At 40.1% G+C, this 23494-nt stretch overlaps 1 protein-coding gene across 1 annotated transcript in view; it reads right to left on the bottom strand.

Moving 5' to 3' along the window:
• The window catches only part of dis3l2 (DIS3 like 3'-5' exoribonuclease 2), a 307738-nt gene that overhangs the window by 152157 nt on the left and 132087 nt on the right, over positions 1 to 23494 (bottom strand). Inside the window, exon 13 of the mRNA XM_059945389.1 lies at positions 888 to 1121. Coding sequence (XP_059801372.1) covers positions 888 to 1121 — 234 coding nt within the window. The remainder of the gene's footprint in view (positions 1 to 887; positions 1122 to 23494) is intronic.

Below are 23494 nucleotides of genomic sequence, written 5' to 3'. Positions count from 1 at the left end.
TACAGATTAGTGTTTAATATCAGATTTTGATTTTTTTTCCATGTTCTCAAATGTTTTTGAAAGGAAATTCATAATGTGCTGCTCTTTCACTGCTAGCCTGAATTGGTTGATAAAAATTGTATTTCTATGGTGCAAAGGAGATCTACAATGAACAGTTTCCCACACCAACTTGTCTGAAAAATATTAATGAATCACACTGCTCTGAGCATTAATCCTGAACTTTACATTTCCATATAAGATAGCATTGAAATGCTTTTCAAAATTCTATACTAATAATTTTGCTCTTCTAATTCCAGTAAGGTAAAACATTAGAAGTACACAATTATACTGAGGAACTGCGTTCAAAGCATTAATAAACTTGTTTGACAGCACCACCTAAAACTGCAAAATCGGCCCTCCTGGGTAGACAAGAACAGCAAGCGCCATAAATCACATCATCATTTGCAATGTATTGTTACTCCTTCATTATTTCACAGGAAGATCCCAGAACTCCTTTGCTACTTTCACCACAAGGACTCCACTGAGTCAAGACTAGTGCTAGTTAGGGATGGGTAGTAAATGCCGGCCACTAGCATCCGCAACAGACTTGCAGGTGAGTGGCCCGAGGTTCAAATCCATCAGTGCTGGGTTGAGTGTCAGGCTAGCAACTCAGCCTCATAAAAAACAAATGCTAAAGAAACAGCAAGGTTGCCACCCAATGCAGCACATGGCGTTGAGAGGAACTAACTAGCTGATCTTAATGGAAGAAAAAAAATCTATCTTAAGTATTTGTTTAGGCATTGTTGTTTAATCATATTTTTAAAAAAGGAATACCATTTCAAAACATTTGCATTATATGTGGTAATGTTATTCTTCAGTATGCCCTCTGCAAAATAAAAGACGCTCACCTGGTCCAAGCGTAAAGCACCGCTGTCAAACCTCTGCTTACGAAGCTGTTTAGCAATGTTATGAAGATTGATGACTGCAGCCTTTACTTCAGCAATACTATGATCTGGTGAAATGGGTGGCAGTTCATCAGGGGTTAATATCTTTTCTGGATCTTCAATAATGCTTTGTGCATGGTTATAACTCAGCTTTACGCAGGAACGAATAATGGTTCGCCCATACCACTGATTCAGTATCTGCAAAATATACATTAGAGAAAGATTTTTAAAAGTAACAATTACTTTTTTTTTCAGTTCCACATCACATTTTCCATAAATTGAATGACAAATTAAAAGCATTCATATTGTTCAGGCCTCCAGGTATGTAGTTCATTTGTACGAGCATCACTTCCTATACATAAGCTGTTCTTTTATATCATTTCCTGCGTGGATTAGTTTTGATTCGATTTGAAGTATGGTGGAAGACACACATCTCCTTCTACTCTTTACTTGCTCTTGAAACAGCAGTATCTGTGAGTCTTAAGTTCTTGGTAATACTGTTAAACACTCAGTAGATAGATTTTGAAGTAAGTATTATGTTTATCTTTGTGCCACAAGTTTAGTCTTAGTTACACTGTGTAGTTATGAAGTGCTGCATACGTACACTTTCTTGTTTAACTCTGGTTGTGATAATAATTGATAGTATTAGTATATTCAGGCATGCTATGATTCTGCATTGAATTTCATACATATCTTACTGAACTCTCTGCAATTTCATAAGTAAAGAGATCTCATGAAAAACCGTGAAGAAAGCTTTCATCTCAGATGATTTTTTTAATATTTTGATTTAAACAAGTTGTTTAACTCACTTTGTATTTGTGTACATATGCACAGTGAGGGCAATAGAGTGAAAAGATAACTCGTCTTCAAAGGCGTTGCTCACAGGCCAAAGCTGCTATCTAAAAGTGTTTCAAATTCTGTGACTGGACAGCACACCAAGCAAAAAGACTGAAGCTACCATCCACTGTACTGAGTACAACAGTGATCAGTGTGTATCAGCACTTCATTAGGATCGTTACTTTTCAAACTGCTGATCAATGATTTAGATAATGGAAATGATGGCTTTGTAGCAAGGTTTGTGGATAATGCAAAGATAGGTGGAGGGGTAGGTAGTCCTGAGGAGGCAATCCGATTACGGCAGGATAGACAAATTGTAAGACCAGGCAAAAAAAAGTGGCAGATGGAGTACAGTTGGGAAATGAATGATAATATATTTTTGGTAAACAGAATAAAAGTGTAGACTATTATCTAAATGGGGAGAAAATTGAAACATCAGAGGTACAAAGGGACTTGAATCCTTGTGCAAGACTCCCAGAAGATTAATTCACAGGTTGAATCTGTAGCAAAGAAGGCAAATGTAATTTTGGCATTTATTTCAAGAGAAATTGAATATAGAAATATTTATATCTAAATATTCCGGAGATGATGCTGAAGCTTTATAAGACACTAGTCAGGCTGCATGTGGAGTATTGTCAACACTTTTAGGACCTTTATCTCAGAAAGGATGTATTGTCATTGGAGAAAGTCCAGAGGAGGTTCACAAGGACAATTCCGGGGATGAAGAGGTTAACATATGAGGAGCATTTGACAATTCTGGGCCTGTACTCACTGGAATTTAGAAGAATGCGGGGGGTATCTCATTGAAACCTACCAAATGTTGAAAGGTGGATGTGGACAGGCTGTTTCCTATGATGTAGGTATCCAGAACTAGAGGGCACAGCCTCAAAATTGACCATTTCAAACAGAAGTAAGGAGGATTTTTTTTTTAGCAAAGAAGTGGTGAATCTGTGGAATGCTCTGCCAAAGACTGCAGTGGAGGCCAAGTCCATGGGTATTCAAAGCAGAAGTTGATACATTCCTGATTGGTTGGGGCATCAAGGGATATGGTGAGAGGGCAGGTGTAGGGGGTTGAATGGGATCCAGGATCAGTCATGATGAAAGAGCAGAGCAGATTCAATGGGTGGAATGATCTAATTCTGCTCCTATGTCTTATGGTCTTATTTAGGTCCAGCATCTTGAGCTACTACTGGTTCCAGCACACCCACAGCAGAGCAGGGATCCTCCATCAGACATTGCTACTTCCTCATGCACAGAAGTATGCAAGAAAGGCTTCCAAGGCAAATCCAGCTCTAAAATATGTCGTCAACACCTACTCAAAAGGACATTATCCAGAGCAAAAAATAAAGGCATATGTGACTATTAGACGATCAGAGAAATGTGTCATTGGCAAAGTCAACATACTTTCACATACAGAGTACTTAAAGTTCATATTTCCCATCCACTCTAAAGACATGTTCTGGAATGTCAGAAGTTTGCCAAAGAAGAGATATTGAATTTGTCATGGAGTCAAAGGGACTGGAGGTCTGCTTATCCTTGTCAACTTTCATGGAATGTGACTATACTCCCTAAAACAAGGATAAAATTTCAACTCCTGAAGCTGCAAGCGATCATTCACATCTTAATGCCATTGCTGACAAGATTCCACCACTAACTTTTCTGCTGCAATTCTCCTGTTGCTTGGCAATGACACCATCCATGCACTTGAATGTGAATAGTGCAGTGGTTGACACAATGGACTTTAGATTAGATTATGAGAACATGCAGTCCTCATTTATTGTCATTTAGAAATGCATGCATGCATTAAGAAATGATACAATGTTCTTCCAGAGTGATATCACAAAAAGGACAAACCAAGACTCACACTGACAAAACCACATAATTATAGCATATAGTTACAGCAGTGCAAAACAATACCGTAATTCGATAAACGCAAACCATGGATGCAGTTTTTAAAAAAGCCGCAAAGTCCTGATCAGCTCCAATAGTCCCGATATCAGGCAGCAAAAGGGAGAAACTCTCCCTGCCATAGACTTCCAGGCACTGACAATTAATGCCTCAGAAGCACCCGATGACAGCAGTCTGAGTCCGTCCGAAAACTTCGAGCCTCTGACCAGCCCTTCTGATACAGCCTCCCGAGCGCTGTCAACCTCGTCCCGGCTGCCGAAACAAGCAAAGCCAAGGTCTCGGAGGCCTTCTTCTCCGGAGATTCCAGACCGCACAGTAGCAGCGGCAGCGAAGCGGGCATTTCAGAAGTTTCTCCAGATGTTCCTCCACGCTCTCACGTCTGCCTCCATCAAATCAGGATTGTGCACGGATCCCTACTTAACACATAACAGATATCCATTCTCCAGAGAGGCCGCGCGCGCTGCGTTGCGATCTTCTCCTTGTTTTTCTGTTTTATGCCCATTGACAGAACCTGGGTTGTGTTATAGTGGGTGAAATCTGCTTTGATGGTGCTCGTCAACCTACAGTCAGCACATTTAAGATTAATGTCCTGGAGAACAGGCACCCAAGTCATTTCAGACCCTGTGAGAGTAGAATCTGTATGAAAGAAAAGATTGTAGGCAAGCAAGCCAAGCACACTGACATATTTACCTCTACTCATCCAGATTTAGGCAAGTGGGTCTCCTGTCACTTGGGAGATGATTACAAGCTGGCACCTTAAGCGGACAGTTACCTAGGGAGAGAAAGTTTTCAGGACAGAACCCTTAACTGGCCCAGTATTTCTTGCTGATCCTCAAAGGGAAAATAGTTAGCAGGAAACTGGTGATTAGCCAACTCTAAGGCAGATGTAGAAATACGTCAAATGTCGACCAACATCACTCATTTCTCACTGCTCCAACTTGGCAGTGCATGCTTTGAGCATTTTTCAAGCTGGAAGTCGCTTACCAGAACAATTGCCTGGCTCATTCCTTTAAAGGAGTAGTCAAAGACTGCCTTTGTAGTGGTTGGTACATTTGTAAGCAACGTCTCAGTGCAGAACAACTGAATCAAACAATGGTTAGACTCCTTGTTGCTCAAAGACAGGTTTAAGCAGAGGAAGTGTCATGCATCACAAAGCAGGAATCAAAATAAAAACAAAGTTCCCTGAGTAAACTGCCCCTTTCTTGACTCTGAAGAGCAATGCAAGTGGGAGGTCGTGATAGGACAACTCACTTCAGAAGTAATTCACACAATCATCATTCTGGGTGAGCATCATATCACCTCTGCTCATTAGACACTACCAGGAGCAAGTATGTCATCAAGTTCATCGTTTTCAAGCAGAGAACGGTTAAAGACTAGAGTAAGATGGCTTTCAAGATCAGTCACTGAGACTGTCATTCTTTTGCCGCAGATTTAGTGAAGTGATCATTGACTTTTAGTTTGAATAGTTAAGTTTGACAGACAGACAGACATACTTTATTGATCCCGAGGGAAATTGGGTTTTGTTACAGCCGCACCAACCAAGACTAGTGAAGAAATATAGCAATATAAAACCATAAATAATAAATAATAATAAGTTAATCATGCCAAGTGGAAATAAGTCCAGGACCAGCCTATTGGCTCAGGGTGTCTGACGCTCCAAGGGAGGAGTTGTAAAGTTTGATGGCCACAGGCAAGAATGACTTCCTATGATGCTCAGTGTTACATCTCGGTGGAATGAGTCTCTGACTGAAAGTACTCCTGTGCCTAACCAGTACATTATGGAGTGGATGGGAGTCATTGTCCAAGATGGCATGTAACTTGGACAGCATCCTCTTTTCAGACACTTTATGACATTTTATGGATGTCAGGCAGGATGTGTACTGGCCTCTAGGGATGTAGTTCATTTCTATGAACACCATTTCTTGTACATAAGCTCAAAGTACACTGCAGATGCTGTGGTCAAATCAACACGTACAGAAGCTGGATAAACTCAGCAAGTCAGGCAGCATCCATCGAAATAAGCAGTCAATGTTTTGGGCCGAGACCCTTCGTCAGTCCTGACAAAGGGTATCGGCCTAAAACCTTGACTGCTCATTTCAACAGATGCTGCCTGACCTGCTGAGTTCATCCAGCTTTTGTACGTGTTGACTTATACATAACCTGTTTTTTTTATATCATTTCTTGTGTGGATTAATTTTGATTTGATTTTAAGTATGGCGGAAGACACATTTCCATCTACTCTTTATTTGCTCTTGAAACAGCAGTGTCTGTGAGTCTTAAGTTTTTGGTAATTTTGGTAAACACTTGGTAGATATATATTGAAGAAAGTTATTATATTTAAGTTTATTGTTGTGTGATGAGTTTACTCTTGGTTACACTGTGTAGTTATGAAGTGTTGCATATCTGAATTATGTTGGTTAACACCCGTTCTGAGAATAATCGACAGTATGAGTATATTCATGGATCTGTATTAAATTTAATGCTTATTTACTTAACTCTGCAATTTCACAAGTAAAGAGAACTCACTAAAATGGTGAAGAAAGCTACTGTCCCCAGGTGATTTTTGAGAAGTTGTTTAACTCATTGCATAGTTGTGTATATATGCACAGTAAAAATAGTAGGTATATTGCAAAATACACCCAAATCATGTTTTAATTGCTAATACTGGGATAACAAAACCAAGTACTTTCATCTGCTGTTTGAGACCAAGCAAGCAACTTGTTTACTCACACCTATTCTCTCCTTACACACATCTCTGCTGTAACATCACAACAGATTACTCAAGGATCAAAGATCAACTTTTTATGCCATATACATGTAATAGGAATTTGTGTCTTGGTCAGGGTATGACATGCAACAAAAATCAACAGCATTCAACAATTTTAAAGAATTACAAAGAATAAAGTTAGAGGTTAAAGTATGGATACAGAATAAAGTGTGCCATAAAAACAGAAATACCAGAGTGTAAAAAAGCATTATAAAAAATGGTCTGAAGTGCACTGCTATCCCATGACAGGAATAATAGACAGAGGAGGGTTGGTGGGGGGGGGGGGGGGGGGGCTAACTAGAATGGTTGATCAGATTAACTGACTGAGGGAAGAAACTTTTAAGATGACATGAAGTTTTTATTTTAATAGCTCTAAAGCACTTTCCAGAAGGGAACTTTTGGAAAAGGCAGAATGTAGGATCGGTAATGTCCTCAATGATCTTTCCTGCCTGCTTCTTTTTCTTGGACATATACAAGTCCTGAAGTGATGGTAGACTGCAGCCAATGACCATTTCTTCTCACCTGACAGTTTGCTGTACCTTTTATATATTGTGTGAGGATGCTGCACATAGCTGATGTGAGAATGTTCTCTATGATGGTAGTGTATTATTGCACCAATAAGTTCCAGGAAAGATGGGATTTTACCAACTGCTGAAAGTAATATATCCTTTGCTAATCCTTTTTGTTAATGGAGACATGGTTCTCCCACGAGGTCCTACGAAATAATAATGCCCAGGAACTTGAATGTTGAAATGGTGATAAGTGTAGAACTGTTAATGATGAATGGGGAGAGGATTCAGATTGTTCTCAGACTGATAAATAACTCCTTCAATCCAAAGAAATCGAATTGCTTTGGAAACCCATCATGTTTTTCTTTTTAATTGCATATGTCATTTCATATTTCAGTTTGACTAAGGTAAACTTCCTCACCATCTGTACAAGTATAGAGGTAACTGCACCAATGCCATTTCACCCCGAACTTGGAAATTTCATTGCCTTAGCTGCCAATTTGGACTCTGCCATTTTAAGGTCACACAATTATGTTGTCAATTTCTATGTCCATTTCCAGCAAAATATCCATAGCATCTTCACACCTATCATTTCCCACCTTTTCCATATCATCTATTCCGACATCGTCAATTTTCACACTTGCACTTCCTCAATAATGGAATCTCTGCCACCACAACTAACAGTGCCTTGGCTTCAGCCATTCATTCTCTGCATGCTTACTCAGAGATCTTGCCTGTACTCACTGGGATTTAGAAGAACATTGGGGAGCTTATTGAAGCCTACCAAATGTTGAAAGGACTGGACAGGGTGGATGTGGAGAGGATGTTTCCTTGAACACCCAGCAAGTTGTCTTGATTCCATGCCTGCCCTTCGAATGACTTGCAATGCTTCTAATTCAGCTTCTACACAGTTAACCTATCATTGGACATTCTTATTTTTCATCTTCAAACCATCCTATGGTATCACTATAATAAATGATGTCAGGTATACTGACAAGATCCTCATCAAATTATCGTAACCCCTTTACTGAACCTCATACAGCTATTTTCACTCTTACAAAAACCAAATGAACTCTGCAGGGAATACTGCATAAAATTTGCTCTGTTAAGAATGGAGCAAGTTCAAACCAGAAATTGATATGTATTGTTTAATGAAGCAGATTTACCAAACTAACTAAAAACACACTACATACACAGTGTCCCACAAGCAAAGAATTATTAGATCACAAATATTCACAAGTTCCAGTATTTTCTTTAACTGCTCCCCAAGTTTCCAACAAGTAGGACTGCACTTGCTGTAATACAACAAACATCACAGCTGAACATACAAGCTTCAAGTATCTTGGGGAAATCACTGATATCAAAGGTTTTGCATGCCTATAATAACAAGGAAAGCAAAAAGAGTTCAGTACAATAAGATTGGAAAGAAAACTTCCACATTATGCCAACATAAAGACAAAAATATAGAGGTATATATTGAAAGGACAATCTCCATGACATTCTAAAGGCAAATCTAATATTCAGGTTATTGCAAATGTCCTAACTTTAATTTGAAGTTTTTGAAAACAGAACAGACTAAAGTGACATCTACCCAATTTATAAGTTAGGAAAACTCAACATGACAACATGGCAGCCGTGAACACAACCAAAATGTAGACCAGTGTATACAGTTTTCCAAAATATATTAAAAATCTTGAATCTGACCTGGTGTCATGACTTTTACTATCGTAAATACTACTGTTATAACAGCAGCCTAACACAACATTTTAATTAACCACCAGAGGGTGGTGCAATACCTTTTCTCCATAAATCAAATAAAATGATTAGACCCTGTTAGATCCTGCACTCTGGAATCCACTGTCTAAACCTGCCTCCCTACCTATCACACATCTGATGATACTCACTCTTATTAACTACTTAATCATCAGCCTAATCATACCTTACATAGATAGGCTGACGCCTTTGTTTCAAAATGCTGCTGTACAGTACCCAGTGATTTTGTTTAATTACATTAGAGATTATACTTAAATGCAAACTGTAATTGTTAGGTTTTATAATGTCAAGTTCAAGTTTATTGTCATTCAACAATACACGTGTATACTGCCAAATGAGACAGATAGCTCACACACATAAAACAAGAAATAATATTACCAGAAATAACTTTACAAATAATAAGGTATACATACAAAGTATACTGCAGATGCTGTGGTCAAATCAACACATACAAACAAGCTGGATGAACTCAGCTGGTTGGGCAGCATCCGTGGAAACGAGCAGTCAATGTTTCGGCTGAGACCCTCCGTCAGGATAACATGTGCATACAAGTTCAAAAGTAAACAGTATAATGCTAATGGCACTTCATACGGGTGGTGGCAGGGAGTTCAGTACTCTTATAGCTTCATAACCTCCTGTGACAAAAACTAAAGAAATTACAGTAAAGAAAGCAGCAATGCTTTCCTCTCAATGGATTTATAGTTGTTAATTTGTAAGGATACATTGAATTAGTACAATAAATTACAGAACTCAACAGCTCAAATGGCTTAGGTAACTGAGTGGAATTTAAGTAAAAGTCATGGCCAAAGTGAAAACTTTGGTCATGATTTATACATGCCTTTCAATAATAAATGTTTCAATTCTAACAATAAAATGGATGCATTCATCTGGGAGTGTTAAGATGTGAATATAATATTCTATTTTATCAAAGATATGACATAAGAATTTCTTTAGATTCACCGATATTGTGGTTTAGGTGAAAATGATCAAATCAAAGGGCGGAACTGCTGAATAATAGGAAACTGCACTTAGCATCCGGCTTAGTCTGCCTGATTCACTTGCCAAATTTTTGATGAGTTGCTGTGAGTGCACATTTACACATCTACACAGTGCTGACAAAAGGAAACGTGGACAAGGAAATCATGTATTACACGTCTCCTTTGTTGGTGCAAACTTATAGTAATGGATAAGAAAGTGGCAGTTAGTGAGTGAATACACATTTAGAAAACTAAACTGGACAGATCTTATGGCCAATTAAATATTCTTCCATGAATCTCCATAACCTGTTCCATGTATTTCCGCTTTTCCCATTGTACTATTCCAATGCAAAGTCTCTTCAACATATGCCGTCATATCAATATGGTTATAAAGAAGGCAAGACAGCAGCCATACCTTATTAGGAGTTTGAAGAGATTTGGCATGTCAACAAATACACTCAAAAACTTCTGTAGTTGTACTGTGGAGAGTATTCTGTTAGGCTGCATCACTGTCTGGTATGGAGGGGCTACTGCACAGGACCAAAAGGAACTGCAGAGGGTTGTAAATCTAGTCAGCTCCATCTTGGGTAATTGCCTACAAAGTACCCAAACATCTTCAACGAGCAGTGTCTCAGAAAGGCATCATCCATTATTAAGGACCTCCAGCACCCAGAGCATGTCCTTTTCTCACTGTTACCATCAGGTAGGAGGTATAGAAGCCTGAAGGCACACACTCAGTGATTCAGGAACAGCTTCTTCCCCTCTGCCATCTGGTTCCTAAATGTACACTGAATCTCTGTTCACTACCTCACTTTTCTTTAAAAATATACAGTATTTCTGTTCTTGTACATTTTTTAAATCTATTCAATATATATAATTGATTTACTTGTTTAGTTATTATTATTATATATTTTTTCCTCTCTGCTAGATTCTGTATTGCATTGAACTGCTGCTGCTAAGTTAACAAATTTCAAATGATAATAAACCTGATTCTGATTCTTTAAAGAAATTTTCCTTTCAATTTTCTATGTCTTGAGAAACCATTTTGGAAATCAAAGTGATCATAGAAGCAATTATCCAGACAATTACTGACAAACAAATGAAGAAGATTCCCAAAGTAATTTATGAATGCCATGCATTAAAAATTCAACAGCATCACAAGGTATGTGATACATTGTAGTAGGCCTCCATTAGTCTTGACAGACCATGGATTTGTACCTTGTAAAGTTTTCAGGGCGCAAGCCTGGGCAATGTTTTTTTTTAAATGGAAAATTACGTCAATATGCGTCAACATGTTGGGCCCAGGACAGATCTTCAGAGATGTTGACACCTCAAGGCTGCGGGACAGAACGGCATCCCAGGGCAAGTACTTAGGATGTACGTAGCACAACTGGCAGGTGTGCTTATAGACATTTTTAATCTCTCCCTGTCTCAGTGTAGAGTGCACTCCTGCTTCAAATTATCCACCACTGTTCCTGTAAGCTCATGATGAGGCATATCAAGACCCTGCTGCCCCCCTCACTGGACCCACTGCAGTTGGCGTACCGTCCCAACCGCTCAACAGACAATGCCATTGCCATCACCCTCCACCTGGCCCTAACCCACCTGGACAAAAAAGACACATACATTCGTATGCTGTTCATAGACTTCAGTTCAGCATTCAACACAATCATCCCTCAGAAACTGATTGGAAAGCTGAGCCTACTGGGCCTGAACACCTCCCTCTGCAACTGGATCCTAGACTTCCTGACTGGGAGACCTCAGTCAGTCTGGATCGGGAGCAGCATCTCCAACACCATCACACTGAGCACGAGGCCCCCCAGGGATGTGTGCTCAGTCCACTGCTGTTCACTCTGCTGATCCACGACTGTGCTGCAACACACAGCTCGAACCACATCATCAAGTTCGCCGATGACACGACCATGGTGGGTCTCATCAGCAAGAACAGAGAGGAGGTGCAGCGGCTAATGGACTGGTGCAGAGCCAACAACCTGTCTCTGAATGTGAACAAAACAGAAGAGATGGTTGTTGACTTCAGGAGGGCACGGAGCGACCACTCCCCTCTGAAAATTGACGGCTCCCCGGTGGAGATCGTTAAGAGCAACAAATTTCTTGGTGTTCACCTGGCCCCTCAACACCAGCTCCATAGCAAAGAAAGCCCAGCAGTGCCTCTACTCTCTGCAAAGGCTGAGGAAAGTCCATCTCCCACCCCCCATCCTCATCACATTCTACAGGGGTTGTATTGAGAGCATCCTGAGCAGCTGCATCACTGCCTGGTTCGGAAATTGCTCCATCTCGGATCGCAAGACCCTGCTGCGGATAGTGAGGTCAGCTGAGAAGATCATCGGGGTCTCTCTTCCTACCATTATGGATATTTACACTACACGGTGCATCCGCAAAGGAAACAGCATTATGAAGGACCCCACGCACCCCTCATACAAACTCTTCTCCCTCCTGCTGTCTGGGAAAAGGCACCGAGGCATTCGGGCTCTCACGACCAGACTATGTAACAGTTTCTTCCCCCAAGCTATCAGACTCCTCAATACGCAGCGCCTGGCCTGACACCTTGCCCTACTGTCCTGTTTATTATTTATTGTAATGCCTGCACTGTTTTTGCGCACTTTATGCAGTCCAGTGTAGGTCTGTAGTCTAGTGTAGTTGTTGTGTTTTTTTTCTCTGTGTTTTTTTTTACGTAGTTCGGTCTAGTTTTTGTAATGTGTCATATAACACCATGGTCCTGAAAAACGTTGTCTCATTTTTACTGAGTACTGTACCAGCAGTTATGGTCGAAATGACAATAAAAGTGACTTGACTTGACTTGAATCCCTATGTGAGTTTGCCTCTTAGTGTAACCTTGCTCAGGGCCACATCCTTGAGTCTCTACCTTTCTCTAATTCAGTTCTCTTGTGCACCTCTAAGTTCTTTTGCCCTGTCACTGGTGATGCATGTCAACAGTCTTAGGTACCCAATGCTAAGCCGAAGTTCTAAGAATTGCTTATTTTTAAAATCAGCGAATGCTAGAGAAGAATGACAAACCAAGAAGAATATGTAGCCGTGTAGGTGGTCAAAACTGACTGGAGTCCATAGAAGTGCATGTACTCAATTTGTTAGTGATTGAGTTAGACAGAGAGAAACGTGAATGATGCAATAGTCATGAGACAACAATATATTAGATCTACGTCCAAACAGATATGCAAATAGAGATATAAAATGACATTCACAATTGTCAATGCCAGGGAAGTTGTTAAACTTGGTGTCGTCCCACCCCTGTGGTCAGTAAATTCAACGGAGATCCAAAATACTAATTAGAGAAACCAAGTCTAATCCAATCTGGGGGGGGGGGGGGGGGGGAAACATCGTCTTTGGCTGCATTTTTCTCCCCTTTGCTCTCTCTCCTAAAAAGTCTCATTATCCTCTGCTAAAGGCTAGCTCGAAGATCAAGGCAATAGTCTTTAGCAGGGCAAGGCAGTGAAACACAGAGCAGAATTAGGAACGAATGAAGTCCAAAGCAAAAGTAATGAGTCAGATGCATCACATTGGAAATATTAGTGACCAGTTATTTTCAAAATAGTTTAATTTATTGACACAAATTTTTTTTATCAGATCTACCATAACATTCTACTCCAAAATGGACAACTATATTCAGTTCAAACTGAATATCTAGATGATACTGAGCTTTTGGGAAAGGAGAAGGATATGAACCAGTTTATTATTATAAATTATTCAGGTGGTCTAAAAAGCTTCTATATTTGAAAAGCTTTGCTATGGGACTGATGTAATTTTGTTTTATATGATGATGGGAATATATTGCATTTATATTGGCAATTTAAGCAAGATTCCTAATGAATACTTTGCAGTTATCTTCAAAGAAGGGAGGAGGAAATCACACTGCCACTATAGTTTAGATGGTAATTTGAAAAATAGTAGATGGAATAAACACACAAGATAGGAATTATTAAGATAGTTAGTGTCTTTGAAAGTTTATAAATTGCCTGGCCCAGATGGAACATAACCAAGACTTTAAAAAATTCAATGCAGAAAATTGGTGATCAACATTTTCAATTCTTGGAGAATGCTTGGAGAACTGGTAATGTTGTACCACTACTAAAAAAGGAAGATTGGTATATTAAAAAAAATTACAGCCCACTAAGTGTAAAATTAGTGCAGTGCAAATTACTGAATTCATTTCTGAGGGGAAGTAATAACCGTCATTTAAAAAAGTACAAATTAAGCACAGTCAGCATGGATCAGTTAAAGGAAGATTGTGATTGAATTTGTTTGAGAAGGTAATAAGTTTATTGCAAATGGAATTTAATCCAGAGTTGTCAAGAATTGTACTGGAACCCAAAATAAGTGCATACTATATGTGGATACAAGAAGTAAGGCATTGGTGAGGCCAAATCTGGAGTATCGTGTACAGTTCTGGTCACTGAATAATAGGAAAGATGTCAACAAAATAGAGAGTACAGAGGAGATTTACTAGGATGTTACCTGGGTTTCAGCACCTAAGTTACAGAGAAAGGTTGAACAAGTTAGGTCTTTATTCTTTGGAGCATAGAAGGTTGAGGGGGGACATGATAGAGGTATTTAAGATTATGAGGGGGATAGATAGAGTTGACATGGATAGGCTTTTCCCATTGAGAGTAGGGGAGATTCAAACAAGAGGACATGAGTTGAGAGTTAAGGGGCAAAAGTTTAGGGGTAACACGAGGGGGAACTTCTTTACTCAGAGGGTGGTAGCAGTGTGGAACGAGCTTCCAGTAGAAATGGTGGAGGCAGGTTTGATATTGTCATTTAAAGTAAAATTGGATAGGTATATGGCCAGGAAAGGAATGGAAGGTTATGGGATAAATGCAGGTCGGTGGGACTAGGTGAGAGTAAGCGTTCGGCACGGACTAGACAGGCCAGTTTCTGTGCTGTGATTATTATATGGTTAAGTGCTACAAACAGAGGGACAAGTGCAAGACCATATACAGTTAAAGGTCGCATAAGTGGTTACTGAGACACATGAGATAGTTTCCTTTATTGGAAAGAAAAGAGAATTTGACAGCAGAGATCATGTTAGAACAAATTTATTTGGGACAAAGCCTGAGTATTAGATCCAGCTCTGGTTGAGACTTTATACACAAGATGTGATTCCATTAAATAAGGGATTTACACAGCTGTTGCTGGGACTAGAAAAAGGCTGCTCTTGAATAATTTGTGATCAATTGTATTAGAGGCCAGGAGACGTGACAGGAAATCCAAATAATATGGGGACTAAGTGGAGCAAAGCAGCAGATGCTTGGATTATGGACTTAAAGTTACTGGTAAAAGAATTAGAGGGGAGATGGGGAAAGTTATTTTCACCCATAGAGTGGAAAGGATCTGGAACTCACTGCTTGAAAGGTTGCTCCTAGCAGAAATTCTCATCACATTAAACAATACTTGGGACACGGATTTGAAGAGCTTTAACCTGCAGAACCAGATAACAAGTGCTGGAAGGCAAAATGAGGCAGTGCAGCTCTTTATCACTTGGCACGGACATTATACACCAACTGGTCTCCTCCTGAGTCATACATGTTACATGATTCATTAGTTTCAATAATTAACTTAGTGAGTAGCTGGGGCCATGAATTTCTGTTGTGTTTTAACGTCGAATTTTTTTTTAACATGAAAATGGGAGTTCTCTGAGAAAGGCCCCAGGCACATGCAGTGGATTCATGGATATTCTCCTACTCAGCAGATAAAAAATGCATTATCAATGACAGGTGATGCACAGGATTAATTTTGATTGCTTAGGAAGACAAAAATATAATTTCCCAAATATATTCTTCACATTAGCCTGGATCTTCAATCTGGGTTTGCACTGTTCTCCCAACAGTTGCATAGTTTTGACAGGCATGTATACCTATACAAGGTATCACATTTATTTAGTATATACCAGCTGGAACTTATGGTCTTTTCCTTTCGATATTATTTTCTGCAACTTGACAGTTGTCATCTTTGTATGATCCTCTAATACACACAGTATTATAAAGGAGACAGCAAATACATGCTATTTTAAAAGAGGAACTGACTAATTACAAGGTATATTGTTAAAAAGAATATGGTTCATACCAAAATTAATGTTATAATTTTTCTCATTTTTAAAGAATTGACTGAAAAACGATGCTTTATTTCTTGTTTGACTTATTATGAATGTCATCATTAGGAAATATGGAGCTGGCCTTGCCTACCCATGGATAATAAAGCTGCTATACCAGTAACACAATCAATTACTCAGCAGGCGATAAAACATGCTCTGACACATTTTATTCTTTTTCTAGATTCACAGAACATAAGAAAGGTTTTCTTTCAGCTCCTCAAAGACTGCTTCTCAGTTGGGCAGCAGATTATCAGTACATGTAAATTAGCATTGTAGACTGAGTCATGAACCACAATGTTTATTAACTATTTCCTTTCATTTTAATGAAGAATGAAAATGACTTTGACAAATATGAAAATATAAAAAGCAATGGTACCTCCAACTAAAATATGACAAGCATCTAATTTATTTCACCGTCAGGTCAGTTTGAAGGATTTTCCTACATTTTGCAATTTGATTACAGTTACAATATAGCTCCAAGAATTAACAGAGGAATGAAAATGACGGCATTGTTTTAAGAGCAGTATAAAGTGACCCCCTTTCATATCATAGGAAAACAACAGCAAAAATATGAAATAATTATCAACGTGCTTTGGTAAGCTACCTTTGCTGAGGAATCTTAAGCCACCCTAAGGCAGCAAAATTCAATGATACATGCAAGAAAGGCAAGACTGGGATATGATCAAAAGTTCGGGAATTTCAAGAATAGACCAAGATAGTGTTACTTTGCAGATAAACACACAACAAACATGCTGAGCATCTGATTTGCAAACAAAATCAGTACAAAACAGAATATATAAACCTTAAATATACAGACTTAATAGGTTATTTACAAACTGAGAAAGAACCTATTTAATAATAAGGGTGACCATTCAGCATTAAAAAAAAGAGAAAGATTAATTTAAATTAGAATTAGTTACTACACAATTAGTTGCAAGCACAGGAACAGAAGTGATGTGACTGACAGTAAACTCAGGTGAATTATTTTGTGCACTGTTAACTCTTACAAAAATTGTACCATTCCTTTGAATACTTATAACATTCTTCAAAAATGAAGATAATGAAATAAGAAATTCTTCCATTCAAGATGGTGCTGAGCTGCGATGTCCATCAAGGTCATGACTCAGTCTTAGTTGTTTTCTAAGTTCGTAGGGATAGGTTTGTGGATAGTGCAGGGAATTGGGGTTCAGATTAAGGTTTAGGAACAGAGATAAGGGAGAGTTAGAGGTTGGGGTAGGAGCCTGTGGTTGTAATTCAGGTCAGAGTGCTTCACAGTCAAAGACCAGCGATCTTCAAGGATATACTGTATGTCAGGTCAGCAGGGACTGCTGATGAAGAACAGCAATCTCCATGGACAATGATAGAGGTTGGTAGGTCCCTTGGATGAGGGCTGGTGACCTACCCATGTCATTAGGTCCCTAGACAGGAGGTCCATGCAAGCAGGAGGCACAAGGTTGGTGAGTTGGTGACCTCCCAGTTGGTGAGTGCAGAAGCCAAAGCCCTTGAGTCACTTGTCCAGAAGTCAGAGGCCTGATGTCTGGCAGTCTGAGAATCCACTAGAGATTGGTGGCCTGGAGGTGGGGGCATATCAGTGTGTATATGTTGGTGGCTGTGTAGGAGGGAAGAAAAGGCCTAGTTTTGTTGCTATTTCTTGTGTTGTTCTGTTGAACATTGTGGGCATTCTATGATGGTGCCGGAATGATCTGCCCCCAGCACATACTTGGGGTTGACACTTGCGATCTTCCCCAGCACATTCTTAGGGCTGTGTTGGCTGTTAATACAAATGGCACATTTCCCTGTATGTTCTGATGTATACGTGATAAATAAATGAATCTGAGAAATAAAATTAGTACCTAGAGATGAGAAAATGGCCATTTCTATTAGTGTACAGTATATCTGAATCGCAATTGTTCCACCTTTGATCATTTTGCAATTACCATTCAATTACATTAGCAACAGCAGCAGAGATCAGCTGCATGATGTTTCAGTGCCTTCACTTAAGCTGAACTTAATGGATTCCAAGAAACATTTGAGTGACATCTTCAAACCTACGAACAAAACCTGTACGATAATACCTTCTATGGAAAAGCATATTGTCCTGTTTAGGCATGTAAGTGAGAGAAAGTGCTTCCTTATGCATAATAGTGTTCAAAATTCAGTTTATGTTTTGGAATTACCATAACCACAAAATATCCAAAGATAAGCTATTTTGGTGAAGGAAGTATCAGAGGGAAACTCTGATTGCTTTGTGTTTACTAAAATACAAGACCATCAGATCACAAGACATAAGAGCAAATTAGGCCATTCAGCCCATTAAGTCTGCTCCGACATTACACCATGGCTCATTTATCATCCTTCTTAACCCCATATGAGTCAGAGTCATAAAACACTACAGCACAGAATCAGGTCCTTTGGCCTAGCTAGTTCTTGCCAAATCATTAATCTGCTGAGTCCCATCGACCTGCACCCAGGTCACAGCCCTCCACACCCCTCCTATCTATGTACTTACCCAAACTTAACTTAAATGTTAATATCAAGCCTGCATCTGCCACTTCCACCCACAGCTTGGTCCACACTCTCAATACTGTCTGAGAGAAGAAGTTCCACCTCAAATTCCCCTTAAACTTCTCAACCTTTCATCCTTTTCCAATGACTACTAGTTCTAGTTTCACTCAACCTCAGTGGAAAAAGCCTTCTTGCAGTTACCCTAGTCCTAACCAACCTTTCCCTATAATTCAGATCCCAGCAACATCCTTAGAACTTTTCTCTGCACACTTTCAATCTAATTGACATCCTTCCTATCGGCAGGTGACCAAACCTGCACATAATACTAGAAATTAGGTCTCACCAACATCTTATACAATATCAACGTAACATTCCATCTCCTGCACTCCTTTGATTTATGAAGATCACTGTGCCAAAAGCTGCTTTTGCAATCCCATCTACCTGTGACACCAATTTCAAGGATTTATGGATCCATATTCCCAGATCTCTCTGTTCTACCGCATGCTTCAGCGCCCTACTACTCACTATTTGAATTCTGCCCTGGTTTGTCCTTCCAAAGAATGCAACACCTCTTGCTTCTCTGCATTAAATTCCATCTACAATTTTTCAGCCCATTTTTCCAGCTAGTCCAGATCCCACTGCAAGCTTTGAAAGTCTTCCTCACTGTTCACTACACCCCCAATCTTGGTGGCATCTGTAAATTGCAAATCGAGTTTACCACATTATCATCCAGATCATTGACAGAGATGACAACCAACAAATGAACCAGTACCAATCTTTACGGCACACCACCAGATGCAGGCCTCCAGTAAGTGAGGCAACATCTGCTATCGCTCTGACTTCTCCTGCGAAACCGATGTCTAATCCAATTTACTACTTCATCCTGAAAGCCTTCTTAACCAGCCTCTCATGCTGGTTCTTGTCAAAGGCCTTGCTAAAGTCCATGCAGACAACATCTACTGCCCTGCCTTCAACAACTTTCCTGGTGACATCCTCAAAAAAACTCTATAAGATTGGTTAGATAGAAATGACCTCTCATGCACAAAGCCATGTTGACTATTACTAATCAGTCACTATCTATTCAAATACTTACATATCCGGTCCCATAGAATAGAATAACTTACCCACTACTGATATCAAGCTCATCAGCCTATAATTTCCTGTCTTACTCTTACAGCCTTTCTAAAACATGGAACAACATTAGATATCATCCATTCCTCCAGCACCTCACTCATGGCTAATGATAATTTAAATATCTTTGCTAAGGCTCATGCAACTTCAGCACTAGCCTCCCACAGGGTGCGCTGGAAAATCTTGTCAGGCAAGAGGGACTATCACCCTAATTTGCCTCAAAAGAGAAAACACCTCTTCCTCCGTTATCTGTATACGGTCCATGACTTCACTGCTGCTTTGTCTCACTTTTATAGACTTAAGATCACATAAGTCTTATGGTATTATGATCACCAGATGCAGAATTCCCCTACACAAAACACTGTCACCTGCCTTGTCTCTTTTCCTAATAGGAGATCTAGTATTGCATTTTCTCTCGTTGGGACCTCTGTGCTAAACACATTTAACAAACTCCATCCCATCGAGCCCTTTTACAGTATGGGAGACCCCGTCAATATGTGGAAAGTTAAAATCAATTACTATAAACTAAATCCCAAAAATCAGAGGAAAGAAGATACAGAAAGTTAGTTCCATCTTGGGTACTAGCCTCCGCAGTATTCAAGACATCTTCAAGGAGTGGTACCTCAGAAAGGTGACGTCCATTATTAAGGATCCCCATCACCCAGGGCATGTCCTCTTCTCATTGTTACCAACAGAAAGGAGGTACAGAAGCCTGAATGCACACACTCAGCAACCCAGGAACATTTTCTTCCCTCCTGCCATCCAATGTCCAAGTGGACATTGAACCCATGAACCTATCTCACTGCTTTATTTTAAATATATTGTATATTATTGTTTTTACACTATTTAATATACATATATAGACTTACTGTAATTTATTCTTTTTATATTATCACATATTGCATTGTACTGCTGCTGCTAAGTTAACAAATTTCACGACACATGCTGATAATAATTAACCTGATTCTGATTCAACAAAATTATTTTTCTTGCAAAGGTCTGTGATCTTTCAACAAATCTTCTCCTCTAAATTCTAAGGACTGTTGGGTAGTCTATAATATAATACCATTAACATGGCCATCCCCTTCCTGAGTTATATTCCTCAGTTCCACCCATATAGTCTCAGTAGATGAACTCTCCAGTCTGTCCTGTTGAAGCACCGTAACATTTTCCCTGACTAGTAATGCCACCCCTCCCTCTTTAATCCCTCCCACTCTATTATGTCTAAATCAACGGAATCACGGAACACTGAGATGCCAGACCAGGTCTCACTAATGGCTACAATGTCATAATTCCATGTGCTGAACTATGTCCAAAGCTCATTCACCATTCCTACAATACTCCTTGCACTGAAATACACACGACACAGAACATTAATCTCACCACATTCAACCTTTCAATTGCTGACTTGGTCTGCAGTTTTAACAGAATCTGTCTCCACAACCTCTCCACTATCTGTTCCGGCAGTCTGGTTCCCATTCTCCTGCAACGCTAGTTTAAACTCCCTTGTGCAACGCTAGCTAATGTTCCTGCAGGGATATTAGTCCCCCTCCAGTTCAAGTGCAAACCATCCCTTCTGTACAGGTCCCACATTCTCGGGAATAGAACCTAGTGATCCAAAATTCTGAAGTTCTCCCTCCCGCACCATCAACTAAGCCACATTTTAGGCTGTATGATCTTTCTATTTCCGGCCTCACTAGCATGTGCCTCAAGCAGCAATCCTCAGATCACAACCCTGGAGGTCCTGTCCTTTACCTTAGCACCTAACTCCTTGACTTACTTTGCAGAACCTCAGAACTCTTCCCATCATTATGTTCCATAATCACAGCTTCCCACTTCAGAATGTTGAGGACTCAATCTGAGATGTCCTTGACCATGGAACATAAGTGACAACATACCATCCAGGAATGAAGTCTTGTTCACAGAATCTCCTGCCTGTTCCCTGAACCAATGTGGATCGCTACAGCTCACCTCTTCTCCTCACCTCCATTCTGAGCCACAGAGCCAAACTTAGTGCCAGAAAGCTGACCGCTGTGGCTTTCCTCTATGAGGTTATCTCCCTGACAATATTCAAAATAAACTATACATGTTACTGAGGGGAATGGCCACAAGGGTACCCTGCACTGGCTGCCTATTACCTTTCCCCCTCCTGACAGTCACCTAATACTTGTGTCCTGCACCTTGGGTACAGCTGCTTCCCTCTGTCTCCTGTTGATCAACCCTTTAGTCTCCCAAACGATTCGGAGTTCATCCAGTTCCAGCAACAATTCCTTAATACAGTCTGAAAGAAGCTGCAGCAGGATACACCTCTTGCAGGTGTAGTCATCAGGGACACTGGAGGTCTTCCTGCCTTCCCACATACCATAAGACGTGCATCCCACTATCCTGCCTGCCATCCCCAATGCCTTAAATGTGTAAAAAGAAAGAAAAGTTAAAAAATAAACAAAAGCATCTACCTACAGCCCCTGCCTCTTCTTGTCAAGGCCTCAGTTCCCCACTCTAACACTGGCCCACTCACACAATGGATGTTCCAACAATGGCCACTCCACTTAAACTCAACTTCTTTTTGTTGGCCCTTGCCAAGTGCCTAATTATGCACAATCCAACATCTCTTCGGGAACAATGACACACAAAATGTCCTGATGGCCCATGCTCACATCTTTTGAACTCTCTCACCCACTACAGTCCGTCTCCATGGGAATTGTGGTGCACAGAAGGCATTCTCCTGCTTTCTACTTATAACCTTTGATGCATTCACTAATAGAGAACCTATCAACCTCCTCTTTAAATTTACCCAATGACTTGGTCTCCACAGCTGCCTATGGCAATGAATTCTATTGACTCACTACCTTCTGTCTGAAGAAATTCTTCCTCATCGCTGTTCCAAAGGGACAACCTTCTATTCCGAGGCTGTGCTCTCTGGTCCTAGACTCCCCTACTATAGGAAACATCTTCTCCACATCCATTCTCTCCAGGCATTTCAATATTCAGTTTCAATGACATCCCCCCTCATTCTTCTGAATTCTACTAGGTACATGCCCACAGCTATCAAATGCTCCTAATACGTTAACTCTTTCATTCCCAGAATTATTCTCATGAACCTCTTCTAAGATCCTCTCCAATACCAGCATATCTTTACATCTTTTCTTAAATAAGGGACCCAAAACAGCTCACAATTCTCGGTGTGGTCTGACCAATGCCTCAGCATTATATGGTTCCTTTTATATACTAGTCCTCTTGAAATAATATCATATTGCATTTGCCTTCCTTACCACCAACTCCAGCTACAAGTCACTTTTTAGGGAATCCTGCACAAGAATTTTCTCATTGTTTTGAAAATAGTCTGCTCCTTTATTCCTTCTACCAAAGTGAATGGTCATATGAGACCTGATGAAGGGTCTTGGCCCGAAACATCGACAGCACTTCTCCTTATAGATGCTGCCTGGCTTGCTGCATTCCACCAGCATTATGTGTGTGTGTGGCCATATACTTCCCTAGACTACATTCCATCTGCCACTCCTTTGCCCATTCTTCCAATTGGTCCAAGTTCTTCTACAGACTCCCTGCTTCCTCAACATTACCTGCCCTTCCACCTATCTTCATATTGTCCACAAACTTAGACACAAATCTATCAATTCCATCATCCAAATCACTGACATATGACATGAAAAGAAGCTATCCCAACACTGACCCCTGTATAAAACCACTAGTCACCGGCAGCCAACCAGAAAAGGTCTCCTTTATTCCCACTCTTTGCCTCCTGCCAGTCAGCCAATCTTCTGCCCTTATATTGCCATAGGCGTTGTCTTGTTAAGCAGCCGTACCTTGTCAAAGGCCCTCTGAAAATCCAAGTATTGAACATCCACTGACTCTCATTTTTCTATCCAGCCTGTTATTTCCTCAAAGATTTCCAACAGATCTGTCAGGCAAGATTTCTCCTTAAGGAAACCATGCTATTTTATCATGTTTCTCCAACTACTCTAAAACCTCATCCTTTTTCATGGACTCCACATCTTCCCAACAATTGAAGTCAGACT

Source organism: Hypanus sabinus, chromosome 2 (genome assembly GCF_030144855.1).
Source record: "Hypanus sabinus isolate sHypSab1 chromosome 2, sHypSab1.hap1, whole genome shotgun sequence".
Taxonomy (NCBI): domain Eukaryota; kingdom Metazoa; phylum Chordata; class Chondrichthyes; order Myliobatiformes; family Dasyatidae; genus Hypanus; species Hypanus sabinus.
This window is presented reverse-complemented; position numbering and strand designations above follow the sequence as displayed.